This window comes from Vanessa cardui, chromosome 20 (assembly GCF_905220365.1).
Source record: "Vanessa cardui chromosome 20, ilVanCard2.1, whole genome shotgun sequence".
Lineage (NCBI taxonomy): Eukaryota > Metazoa > Arthropoda > Insecta > Lepidoptera > Nymphalidae > Vanessa > Vanessa cardui.
Genome location: NC_061142.1, coordinates 9,448,903 through 9,462,481, shown reverse-complemented (window position 1 = coordinate 9,462,481; position 13,579 = coordinate 9,448,903). Strand labels below are relative to the sequence as shown.

Sequence of the window (13,579 nt, the reverse complement as noted above, 5' to 3'; positions counted from 1 at the left end):
TAATTATGTTATACGGAAATATTACAACTTACATGTGACAATAATTTAAAGCAACACAAACAAAGTGTTTGAACTTACATGTGACAGGCATTTAAAGAAAGAAGAAGGAACTTAACACTAGAAATAGTTCATCCTTAAACTTGTAATATCAAACTGCGTTGAAATATCGTGATGATATCAGATGCATCAGTTTACCCAGCTGTGGGAAGTTACTTACTAAAACTTTTTTTTATGTTCTTCTAAATATGTCCTTGTGTGCACTTAACATTTTTATATTACTCGAGCTATCTACACCTATCTACATACAAAATCATTTTCGTCCTGTTTTACTTTACGCTCTATCTAATTGTGTGATGATTCATTCAAAGTATTTTTTAATTGTCTCATAATTATGCTCGCACAACAACTTTACTTTATTCGTAATAAAAAAGGCAATAGTAATCATGTGGATTATTTTTACCTTTTTTTACATTTTCGTGAAAAATCTTGCACATGATATAAGCTAAGATAGGCTCGTAAAAAAATCATGAAAATTTAGAATCTGTATTTTTTATCTGTTACTGAATTGGCATGTCATTCACTCTCCATCAAAAAATAACATACGAAAAGTTTTTAATACACAAATACAAAGCTTACTAAATCATTAACCATAATAAAATTGTAATAACCAATAATAATTATTACTAATGTACCTCATCTTAGTACAAACATTTACGTGACGTAAAAATTTAAATCTTTGTTTCTAACACAGTCTATAAAATTTCTTAAACAGAGTCTAATTACAACTATTAAAAATAAATAAAGAAAAGTTTATTAGGACACGGCACAATTATAAGAAGTATTAAAATAAAACCTGACAAAAAATAAGACAAACAAATGTTGTGCCACTTAATCTATAAAAAAAAGAGATTTGGTAAGCAATGAATCGTGTCCTAAATAGGTACCATACAGCTTCCAAGTTGGGTTCCAAAATCCAATGCTGATTGTCATTGGTACAATCTGTTTATGTTAATATTCAATATAAATATATTAACAATACAGTGTGGATTTCAATTTTAATTTCTAATCTGCCTCACTAACCATCTCATCGCCATTAACAAAGACTACTTCTCTCACGTATAGAGCGCATATCAGGTGCCAGTAAACGGTTCGCCAGTCAGACGAGCTGTAGGGGGAGGCTCTCAGCGCGGGACGCCCACTCGGAGTAGAACCCCACAGCCAACGCTGGCGGTACGGGGAGTAGATCCGAAGCTAGTCCAACTAATACTGGACGAGATAGTTGAAGGTGGCCCGAAGGTTCATTGGGAGGACATCGCTGGTCAAGAGGTAAGCGACCACTCTTGTAGTTTAAAATTATCATAATCAGAACTTAATAGCATTGTAGCACAGTAAGTACAGAAATATTTTAAGACCTTATGGCCTAAAGGGTACTATTTATTTCAAGAAAATCCTAAATCACAACTTGCAGTATTTCAAAAGTATGTGTTACATAAGTTAGTATAGTTTTGCTGACTTAAATATGGGTTGAGCCATCTTAACTTTACATATTACTTATATTAATAAATATTAATTATTTTAGGCAGCAAAACAAGCCCTGCAAGAAATGGTAGTGCTGCCATCCCTGAGGCCCGAACTCTTCACGGGACTCAGGTCACCAGCTAAAGGGTTGCTTCTATTCGGACCTCCTGGAAATGGTAATTTTTAATATAACACAAACTCGTATTTATGATAATAGATGATTTACAATTTTGTAAAACAATAATATTCTTTACAGAACAAAAACATCTTTACCGTTTCAAAATTGATGTTTATTCAATATAATAAAATATTTTGTGTCTATTAAAGATTTTTAGAAGTGAGTACTCTCACGTTATAGACAAAATATTCTTTCATTAATTTGTTTAATGTGACATATAAAGTTTTCAGGCAATATTTATCTGCAAAGTAAAACATAGTTATGATATTTATATATAGAATGATATTTTTTGAATACTTTCATTAATTAAATAGTTTGTTTAAATGTAATGTACGACGACCTCCATGGTCGAGTGGTGTGTACACCGGTTTTCATGGGTACGCCACTCTGAGGTCCCGGGTTCGATTCCCGGCCGAGTCGATGTAGATTACCATTTTTCTATGTTGTCTTGGGTCTGGGTGTTTGTGGTACCGTCGTTACTTCTGATTTCCATAATACAAGTGCTTCAGCTACTTACATTGGGATCAGAGTAATGTATGTGATGTTGTCTCATATTTATTTATATATAACCAATTTGGGTACCAATAAATCGTTTGTTCCATCAGGTAAAACGTTGCTGGCCCGATGTGTGGCGGCGGAATGTTCAGCGACGTTCTTCTCGATATCCGCGGCGACGCTTACCAGCAAGTACGTGGGTGATGGGGAGAAGATGGTCCGTGCACTGTTCCAAGTGGCCAGGGAACTGCAGGTACGAAGTATAAAACGCTTTAAAAACGGTAGATAGTGAAAGTTGGGATCGTCCGAATAATAGTACCGGTTTGCATCTTAAAAATCAACTATATCCATGATATGTATATTACCAAGTTAAAGTAAAAAATATCAATATAGCTGCATAATCAATAATACACTTATTGATAGTCAAAATCTACCACCGCATCGGATAGAACAGCGCGGTCCTGAGAAAGACCGAATAAAATTTGGAGGATTTAAAAAAAATAAAATGAGTGTTGCTAGCGGCGAAATTGTAATGTCAGCAAAAACATTTCATGTCAAAAGATTATTATCAATAGATAAATTGAAGTCAGATATGTAACTTTTTGATTCCAAAAAGGCAATATAAAATCTATAAACCTTCGGGATTTAGTTAGGTTTTATTAGATACCAAGCTGTCAAAACAAAAGTATTAAGTAAGACCGCTGTCTGTGACGCCGCAGCCGGAGTCGAGATGGCCCAGTGGTTAGAACGCGTGCATCTTAACCGATGATTGCGGGTTCAAACCCAGGCAAGCACCGCTGATTCATGTGCTTAATTTGTCTTTATAATTCATCTCGTGCTCAGCGGTGAAGGAAAACATCGTCAACGAACCTGCATGTGACAAATTTCATAGAAATTCTGCCACATGTGTATTCCACCAACCCGCATTGGAACAGCGTAATATGTTCCAAACCTTCTCCTCAAAGGGAGAGGAGGCCTTTAGTCCAGCAGTGGGAATTTACTGTCTGTTGTTGTTGTAAAGCTTCGGGATTTAGTTAGGTTTTATTATATACCAAGCCGTCAATACATAAGTATTAAGTCGAATATATCGAAAGGATCTTCACCCGTACGTGGTTGACGTTGACGTATTTAAGACACGTACGAAACGTTTTGCTTCCTCGTTTCTGATACGCACCGCCAAGGTCTGGAATACCCTCCCCCCACCACCTACAATATGGGTACCTTCAAGTCCCGAGTGAATAGGCACCCTCTAGGCAAGCGCGCTCCATCTTAGACTGTATCCCACTTTCCATCAGGTGTGATACAGTCAAGCGCTAGCCTATACATTTAAAAAAAAAAAAAAAGTAAGACCGTTTTCTGTGTCGCAGCCGGCGATAATCTTCGTGGATGAGGTGGATTCGCTTCTGTGCGAGCGCTCGTCGGGCGAGCACGAGGCGTCGCGGCGCCTCAAGACGGAGTTCCTCGTTGAGTTCGACGGACTGCCCGCCGCCGGCGCCGACCGCCTCATCGTCATGGCCGCCACCAACCGCCCGCAGGAGCTCGACGAGGCCGCGCTCAGGTACCGTTGACAAAACAATAATATAAAACTCAGAAAACATTTTTTTTTTTTTTTGAATCAACGTCACATACATTACTCTGATCCCTAAGACAACGTCACATACATTACGCTGATCCCTAAGACAACGTCACATACATTACGCTGATCCCTAAGACAACGTCACATACATTACGCTGATCCCTAAGACAACGTCACATACATTACGCTGATCCCTAAGACAACGTCACATACATGACGCTGATCCCTAAGACAACGTCACATACATTACGCTGATCCCTAAGACAACGTCACATACATTACGCTGATCCCTAAGACAACGTCACATACATGACGCTGATCCCTAAGACAACGTCACATACATTACGCTGATCCCTAAGACAACGTCACATACATTACGCTGATCCCTAAGACAACGTCACATACATTACGCTGATCCCTAAGACAACGTCACATACATTACGCTGATCCCTAAGACAACGTCACATACATTACTCTGATCCCAATGTAAGTAGCTAAAGCACTTGTGTTATGGAAAATCAGAAGTAACGACGTCACAAACACCCAGACCCAAGACAAAGTAATGATAATCTGACTTGAACATTGACTCTGCTGGCTGGGAATCGAACTAAGGACCTCGGAGTGGCGTGTGAAAACCGGTGTACACACCACACGACCACGGAGATTAATTCAATCTAAAATTGCGCTAGTAGTTACAAATCTACTTTTCTTATCGAGAGAAACATCACTTATTTAATAAATGTTGCCTCTGTTTTCGTTATCACGACATATTATAAAACAAAAAGACTACAAAATTACTGAACGGATTTTCATGTGGTTTTCAATAATAGACAGACTGATTCATGGAGTAGGTTTAGGTATATCATTTATGACTCATATTTCACATCGTACACTTTATCGCTATAGAGATAGGGAGCATTATGTTTATTTATATTGGTAATTAATTTTATTGGACTTCAAGAGTAGGGCCACTGCCATATTGAATTAGTGCCATATTGCAAATGTATGGCGTTGACAATAACCCAACTACAATTAATAACCCATTAGGATATTTACGATGACGATTGATTCCAAAATAAGTTTTCATTTTTATATTTTGATTTTTAAAATCATACCAAGTTCTCCCAGTAAAGTGATTTATTTTAATTTGATTTCATAAACAACAAAGTTATGTTACTTTTCCTTCTTGCCTTTAAATTGTTCAGAACGTGGCCGGCAGCCAACAGATAACCATATTTGTTTAAAATTTTCCAATATACTATAATTTCGTTTTGATACAAGATATTTTTAGTCATATTTAATTTAATTTTTTTAAACACTTGAGTTTTTTAAATGTTTAATTTTCGAGCGGCTAATGTACCTCGTTTTAGTTTGGGGATTCCACTTTAAAACCTTTTTTGTAGATAGGAAGTTCTTTAGGAACTTTTTTTTAAGAAGAGTAAATCGTGGATACAGTCTAAATTAAAGGGCAAAAATGATTCTTACATATGTAAGTTAGTTTAAAATTCCTAACCATATATGTTCAAATTCAACAAACACCATTTACAACCGATATTATACTTTTATTATATGCATTTATTCGAAAGGAATATCGAAAGTGGCTATAATCAAGTTTCGACTCGGGAGGTAACTTCAATAAAAAAGTTTTAGTCATCAATGAAAGAATAAATTTGCAATATTTGACAGTAATGCTGTAATTATGATAATTTTATACTTATATAATCATACGGGTTTTATTAAAAGTCGATACTTTAGTATTTATTAATTTTTATCGAAAGTTATTTTAAGATTTGTTATGATCACTTAATTGTGTTTGCATGCTAATTCAGCAGCTTCATTACGGTTTTCAATTAACGAGTGGTCGAGTAGTCGCGGGTTCGTTTGCAGTCTGCTCTCGTTAAGCATAAAAAATAATCCTCTCGAGCTCGCTTGAACAATAGATATATCAAACATTTTAAGTAGTGGTCACCCGCGGGTTCGCTCGCAGTCTGTTCTCGTTAAGCATAAAAAGTAATCCTACGAGTTCGAGCTCGCTTAAACAACAGATATATGAAACGTTCAGACATACTTGTATTTTTTATTTAAATTTGAAAAGTGTGAGCGTAGAGCTCATTGTGCTTACTTACTACGGGGTATATTAATTTAAATGTAAAAACTGTGAGCGTAGAGCTCATTGTGCTAACGGGCTTTCTGGCGCGAGCTCATTGTGGTAACGGGCTTTCGCGTGTGGCAGGCGGTTCCCCAAGCGCGTGTACGTGTCGCTGCCGGACGCGCGCACGCGCGGCGCGCTGCTGGCGGGCGTGCTGGCGCGCGGCGCGGCGGCGGCCGAGCTGAGCGCCGCCGAGCTGGCGCGCCTGGCCGCGCTCACGGACGGCTACTCGGGCAGCGACCTCACGGCGCTGTGCCGCGACGCCGCGCTCGGGCCCATCCGAGGTGCGTGCGACAGTGTCACGCAACCATAGCCTTACTAACCTAACTAACCCACCAGGACGACGAATACGAGACGACCGGCAAGTGTATCGAACGCATGCCCACTGATTTTGCGTGCCCACCAAAGCATGGATTTCCTGCCGTGCACTCGTACACACATTGTGACCAACATGCAGATTCAAGGCTGTAACTTAGAATTTTTTCAACAAAATAACATAATAAACCTTAAACTCACCTGACTGGGACATAACTTCGAAATAAATGACCTCATATCTAACCACTTAACTAAGGAAGCAGTCAGCTACGATCTCTTTCACACATGAAAGCCTTCAATCACACCCAAATAGAAACGTAGTGCTTTTTCAATATAATCCTGTGCACAATAATCCCTAAATAGCACCTCTTTCTACTTTGGAGTACTGAGGGGATTGATTAAGGTCCTCGTTATTTTATTTTCTCTGGCTTACTCAACTTTCCGAGCAGCCTGGTATTTATCTTGTCAAGGTGAAAAACAAACATAGGTTCTGAAAACTTAAAAAAGTGCATGACATTTATATAACATTATATTTAACTTTAAAAATATATGATAATTTTTATATGAAATGTTAACGTTATCCGCGTGGTTACAGAACTAGACCCAGAGGAGGTGAAGTGTCTCGACCTGTCTCTGGTCCGGAGTATCACGTTCCAGGACTTCATGGACTCGCTAAAGAGGATCCGGCCGTCCGTGTCACCGCTCAGCATCGTCGCCTACGAGAAGTGGTCTGTGCAATACGGCGAGCAAGGAGTTTGAACTTTATGTACAGGTAATAAGGTATATTTTGCATAAAAAGAAGCAGTATCGTGAATCTTAAAGATTTATTATTATTCGTCAGTACAGTACAGTAACAGCCTGACTAAATTCCCCACTGCTAAGGTCTCCTCTCCCTTTGAGGAGAAGATTTAGGAGCGTATTCCACCACGCTGCTCCAATGCGAATTTCATTGAAATAAGACACATACAGTTTTCCTCACAATGTTTTCCTTCACCGCCTAGCACGAGATTAATTATAAACACAATTAATGAAAATTCACTGTGCTTGCCTGGGTTTGAACCAGCAATAATAGCTTCCCTGGTTACCCTTCAAATCGTATAAATCTTTCGCCTTATGCTTCCCCATTTATTAATTTACGTTATTTCCGCAGGTACTGGATTACAATAATACGAGGTGAGTCCAATACTCTTAAGGCAATATCGTTATTGCGATGGACATGCGCCGGAACGATTGAATTTCTAATTGTAATGAATTTATTCCAGAATTTTATATATCGCTCAAATTTTAAGAATCTCCAAACTTTTCCCTCGTAAAATTCCAATGAACTAACCGAATAACATATTTTAAATTGTTTTGTTGTAAAGTAATTTAGGAATGAAAGTAATTTTAACTCCTCTAGTCAAAAAACCAGGTTTTGACTGTAGTTGCCAAGCGTATGGCCATATTAAGTCATAGAAAAGAAAATGAATAATTGATCTCTAAGTCCTGCCTTATTCGTGGCGAATGTAATCCGGATCAATAGAGAAGTAGCTTTCAATGTTTCTAGATGTAAAGAAGTCGCTTACAAAATCTACACTTCTCTATTGAGTCGTGTTACATTATAATGTAAACCCGTCCAGTCAAAAGGAGAACATTCAAAAATAAACCGTATGTCAAGTAAAATGCGACATTTGTTCAGATCTCGCTTATCCTTTTGGCGCTATCGGACTGATTTTATTCAAACAGCAGGCTATTCATGTGCACGCAATTTTAAACCCTCTGGTGTATGCTTTTAGAATATAAATTTGTAGAATTTCATTTTAAATTTATATTGTTTTTGCAAGAATCTGTGAAACAATTAGCCTAACAAAGGCATAATATGTGTGAAAAGAGTAAAGGTGTGCTTACATTAGTCGTATGTCGCTAATTATACTGGGACTGTTTTTGTAAACTTGAATAAAGATATTTTTTTACGACAGTGTAAACGCACCTTTATCTAAGGTTTTAATGTATTTAGCTATACCAGTGAATAATCGAAGGGAATGTTGTACAAAATGTGTTAACCGTTTATACGTAGTACCTCATCACTTTGTATATTTGGATGTAATGATGTATGAATATGTTGCAATTGAATGTAGCTTAACGATTTTTTTTTTTTTAATTTTATTAGTATTTATTTATTTTAAGCACACGTCTACAATCCAATAATTATATAATAACTATCATTATAAAATTACACAAAAACTTCAATAAACTTAAATAAAGATTTTTATATGGAAATATTAAAGACTTTAGATATTCTTATAAAAACAACATTAACGTTTAACTTTATTATGATTATCTACTAATAACTTTTAATATATGAAATGGTAAATTTAACATCAAGTGATAAAAACTTTTCTATCTTAAAAACACTAAAAAGTTTACAAATATGTCGCTGATTCAGCTGAACACAGTCTTAACTAATTCTATGAGGCTAGTGACTTGCTACCCTTTCGTAACCAGAGAGAATTTTTTTTTCAGTCATGCCAAATCATTATGGACTGTTAAAAATTTGATTAAATTCTTAAATTAAATGTTCTCATTCTGCCAATATTTTTAAAAGAAATTGTTTTCCATTTTTTTGTTTCATTGAAAGTTTTGCCGCAAGGCACAGATTATTTCGTCAATATGTTAAAATATAATTGTCAAAAGAACGGTGATCTGTCAATGTCAAATGAATTGTTTTTTTTTTATGTGACTATTGGATTGTCGACTGTTATTCTGTTGGATGTAGTTAAATAAATTCTGCTCAGTGCAGACGATATCATGATCGTATAGGAAATTTATTTATGTAAAGTCGCGTCTTTATTACCGAGAATAAGTTTAAAAATCTTTCTGTTTATAAAGAATACGGTAGATCATTTTTGTGATTTTTGAATACCAAGACGCGACTTTCATTCAATCGAAAAAGAAAACAAATTTGTTGTTGTTATTGTACTTATTCTAATTCTGTTGATTATTAATTATTATTATTATTTTTTAATTTAAATAGAATCTTGCCCTAATTATGTTAACGTTTTTAAAATTATGCTGCAAATCTTATGAATAGATGAGTCATGTAATACGAAAGACATACATAACGGGTAAATAAACGGTATATAGCTAGCTTCCATTTAGCCGAAAACGATAATGATTTGCTCAAAAATGGTAACATGTTAATGTGAAGAAAAATGAGCGAAATTGTGAAGAAAATCATATATTTTCATAGTTTATTATAAAAATCGACTATACCTTCGTATTTTAATGTATTTATTCGGCTATTATCGAATACAGGACCATGCAATTATTATATCTCGATATAGTGTACCATATAACAAGCAGGACGGTTACTATTCCTCTTGCCATAGACTAAAGATAATCGATGATATGAGTTCATTCTGCTACGGTCAATGATATTCTAATAAACAGATATGTTATACCCATACTAAACAACAGAAAAAAGTGTGCCGCGCCGTTGACCGTTTATATTACATTTCGTTACAAGTAAAAAGGATAGCTTGATAAAAACAATAAGTCAAAGGGATACCTAGATGTTTTAATTACGCAAAACGTATTACTACGTAATTATGATGTAATATAACGTATTACTACGTAAAACAATTAAAGGCAAACGTCCCAATTAGGACTTTTTCTGGTCTTCACTTTTTGCGCGTTAATAACATATCTGTTTACTACAACATCATTGGCTACGGTTCTTGTCTTTAATCTATGGTTCAGTTTGAGGCCTTGGAGAGGGATAATAGAACATTGGTTTTTGTAATATTGAAATTAGATACTCCACTATATCCTTTAACAATGGTTTCCGTTATGTTATATAACTTAATAATCGCTAGTAAATAAAATAAAACGAATGACTAATTTCATCTCCCCAAGGGCTCACTCTCAACGTAGGACTAAATAGTATATGGCCGCTGCCCGCTTATAAAGTGACCTTCTAACTATTTCTACTATATGACAGAACAGGTCATAAAATTGTACTTTGTAAATTAATGATATTTATCTATCTTTCTAATGTGAATTTATTTATGTCGTGTATACTTAGTCATATAAAATAGTTTCATAGCTAATACTATTTAGTCTTACGTAGACTGTTCCGCACGCTAGCCAATAGTAGTCTTCTATTCTCGATCAAAATTATTTATTATCTGTAGCCGTGTTACCTTGAAAGACAGCGACGTAGATATTAACGCAGTTCTAAGTAGACGTAATATATTTTTACTATAGCTTTCTCAGTCGACCGGTGCTACACATTCGAAAAATTATTTGTTAAAAGTAATATCATGATCGTTTGAAAAATTTATGACATATGTGACCGCTGATCTTTTTTGGACTTCGTCGAATGTGTGGCACCGGCATTATTTGTAGAAAAATACGCCTATCGTATCTGTTTAAGCAATAGAAATGTGCAGGCAAATGTTAGCTGTACAAGATTAATTTAGATTCGATTTTTATTTTAACCGCAAAGGTGTAGCCTCGTCTTGTAATCAATCAATTAAAAAAAAAAACAGTATTTGTTGATATTTTTAAGGTGTTTTTATAAAACATATGAGACGTTGCTCGATTATTTCTTAAACGTAGGCTTTGATCTAATAAATGACTGAAATAGAAACAAAATTATAATTTGACTTATGTTAGTAGTTCCGACGGATAGAATTAAAGTCCAAATGTAATAACATAATAATAAATAATGGAATCGTCACAGAACAAACATATGGACAACCAGAACAATTTGATCATTTAATTTTAATTTCAAATTCAATTATAGATAATGTAGTTAAAAATTAAATTATTCCGACTAGTTTTATTCCTTGAAACAGTCTACATTATTTTTCTTCAAACATGCTCGCCATGTTTCATTTTATTTGCAAGCTTAATTAGAAACACAGAACATCAGTGTTACCAATGTAAAATATATAAAGTAACAGTGAACAAGTCTTAATAAAATATGTTCAAAATGCCTTTCAAGACTTGTAATATGTAACGTTGTTAATTGTGATCAAAAACTTCTAAATAATTAGGTTGTGCCTATTAGATACCGCTTTCTTAAGAGTTAGTTCACATTTTGTTGGACCGATTATTTTTGTCTCTGGCTGACAAAAACCTTGCATTTACCTAATAAGCGTATTTACTAATTGTGAGTTTAATTATTGTAGAACGTTCGAGAAACGTGTCATATCCGGTAATTTTATCGCCTCCCACCAATATGAATGTTGCTATTCAAATAAAAATCCAACATTAAACGACAATAATTATTGTCGGGACGATAATTATATCGGTCCCGCCTAATGTGAACTAAGTAAGAACAATCTTATACGTTTTGAATTTTTTAAATATTTGCATAAAATTGTATGGTTGTTAATGGTTTTTGAATGAATTTTCACTTTTAATAAATTATATGTAAATTATTTTTACGAAATAGATTTTTTTCTTATCGCTATTATTCGCATTTAAATATACGTAATGTCAATCAAGAATATCGTTTAGAAATTTAATTGTATGTTAATAGGTTTATTTATTACGTTCGCCTAAACATTTTACATAAATTATTGAAAATCAGTAAATTGTGTATTTGTATTCTAAATAAATTGGAAATTTTTGTTTTAATATGTTATTGTTTCAATTATGTTTCAAATTATTGGCTCTGTTTACCATAAAAATATTAAATGAACTGTACTGAAATCTATATCTCAAAGGCATTGCATCGCTGTGATATAGATAATAATAAACCATGCCTTATTATTTACGCATTTTTGCATCAGACAACATTGTTAAATCGAGTAAGCGACCGCCGTAACACTGTAACAGTGCTTTAAAATTTTGATATTTTTAACAAAAAAATTACGCTTTCCATTTAATTTCTTTTCTCAATACATTCGGTGTTATGGACGGCCAATATCATTTTATCAGAGCTTCTTAAGAAATAAGTGACGATATGTGACTGATTGTTACCATATTAAAATATTTCAATGAATTGTCAAATGGTATTATTTCTTTAAGGTAAATTTCGAATACATATGTGTAATGGTGTCGGATAAGGTATTTTAGGCGCTCTTATGATTCTTTGATAATGTTACAGACCAATTTATCTCTTAAGTATTTTTACGTAGAGGCTGAATTGGTGTAACGTTATTTCGAAGACGGGAACGATTTATCGGTATTGTTAAGTGGTTGTATTCAAATTTTGATAAAACAATATCAGTGCGAATGTTACGATTGTTTTTAATGTAATCTTGTTTAAGTTCGCTTCGAGACCGTTTTATGCTACAATTACGATAGCGTCTTTAAATTAGTTCGTCAAGTGTGGCTGTGAGTAAAATTATCGGGCTGTGAATTAAATTTTGAACGCAAACCTCCCCTTTAGCTTCGTACAGCAGCTTTCGAAAAGTTTATTTCCCCAAACAGCGCTGGTTGTAGCATAAAACTGGTATCGTTGTGAGATATGAATGTATGTTTCGAAACGTGGTTGTTATTACTTTACACGCTCGCCTTTGTTTAATTTAAGCGCACGAATTTACTGACTTGACTAAAAAGTTTTTATTAGTTAAGCGTCGTTGAGTGTTACAAAAAAGTGTATTTTTTCATAATTTTTCATAAAACTAAGCACATTTTTGCCTAAAATGTCGTGAATGTACACAACGCATATGTGATACACGGTTTACCTATTAATAAAACAATTAATTTGTGAATCTGGATGTTTTATTCACTTTTACCTCATTTATCCAATTCGCTCAACTTGGGATTTCGAAATCGTAATGGTAAGGCTGAACTGAGTGTTCCTGCACGTAGCAAGACCTTGCTAATTCATTATACCAATTAACGTGCAAATTTCACAATGGCGGTAGTTCAAAGACCTCATAGCTAGACTAATACAATTAATGCCATAATTATGAATGAAATAGTTACTGATACAGTAAATATCAAGAAAAAAGATCAACCGTCGGTTTCGGAAATGAGCAATATTAAGTTAATATATTTCAATATTCAACGCTCATTGATTGCTTATAGCATCTTTGTCTACTATCGACCAAAGACAATTTAAATTTAAGTATGTAAGATTTGACACTATAAATTATGTATAAAACATTACAACTGCGCTGTTTATATAGGAATCATGAAAAGCCATCTTTATATTTCTTTTATATACTTGAAAGATTAAATATTAATAACAACGTAATAAATATTAATGACAACGGGCTACATGAAAGCCAAAATTGGTGCGTAAACTGAAAACTTCCCTAACGGAAAAGGAAATAATGGTTAATATTTGTTACAGCGCTATTGTCAGTGCTAACCCCTTAACATCCAGGTGGATCATCTGCTTATTCAC

The 13,579-nt window shown here is 34.6% G+C and overlaps 1 protein-coding gene across 4 annotated transcripts in view; it reads left to right on the top strand.

The window, feature by feature from the left end:
* LOC124538344 (spastin) overlaps positions 1-8,724 on the top strand; it is a 28,761-nt gene extending 20,037 nt beyond the window's left edge. For 2 of the 4 annotated variants that reach the window (XM_047115384.1, XM_047115381.1), the window contains 7 exons: positions 1,123-1,326; positions 1,580-1,694; positions 2,302-2,444; positions 3,559-3,749; positions 6,001-6,200; positions 6,827-7,003; positions 7,382-7,521. In XM_047115384.1, coding sequence (XP_046971340.1) covers positions 1,123-1,326; positions 1,580-1,694; positions 2,302-2,444; positions 3,559-3,749; positions 6,001-6,200; positions 6,827-6,990 — 1,017 coding nt within the window. In that variant the 3' untranslated portion in view covers positions 6,991-7,003; positions 7,382-7,521. Of the gene's footprint in view, positions 1-1,122; positions 1,327-1,579; positions 1,695-2,301; positions 2,445-3,558; positions 3,750-6,000; positions 6,201-6,826; positions 7,004-7,381 lie in introns of all 4 variants that reach the window. The other 2 variants (XM_047115382.1, XM_047115383.1) reach the window with 2 other exon arrangements.
* The last annotated feature ends 4,855 nt before the right edge of the window (positions 8,725-13,579 follow it).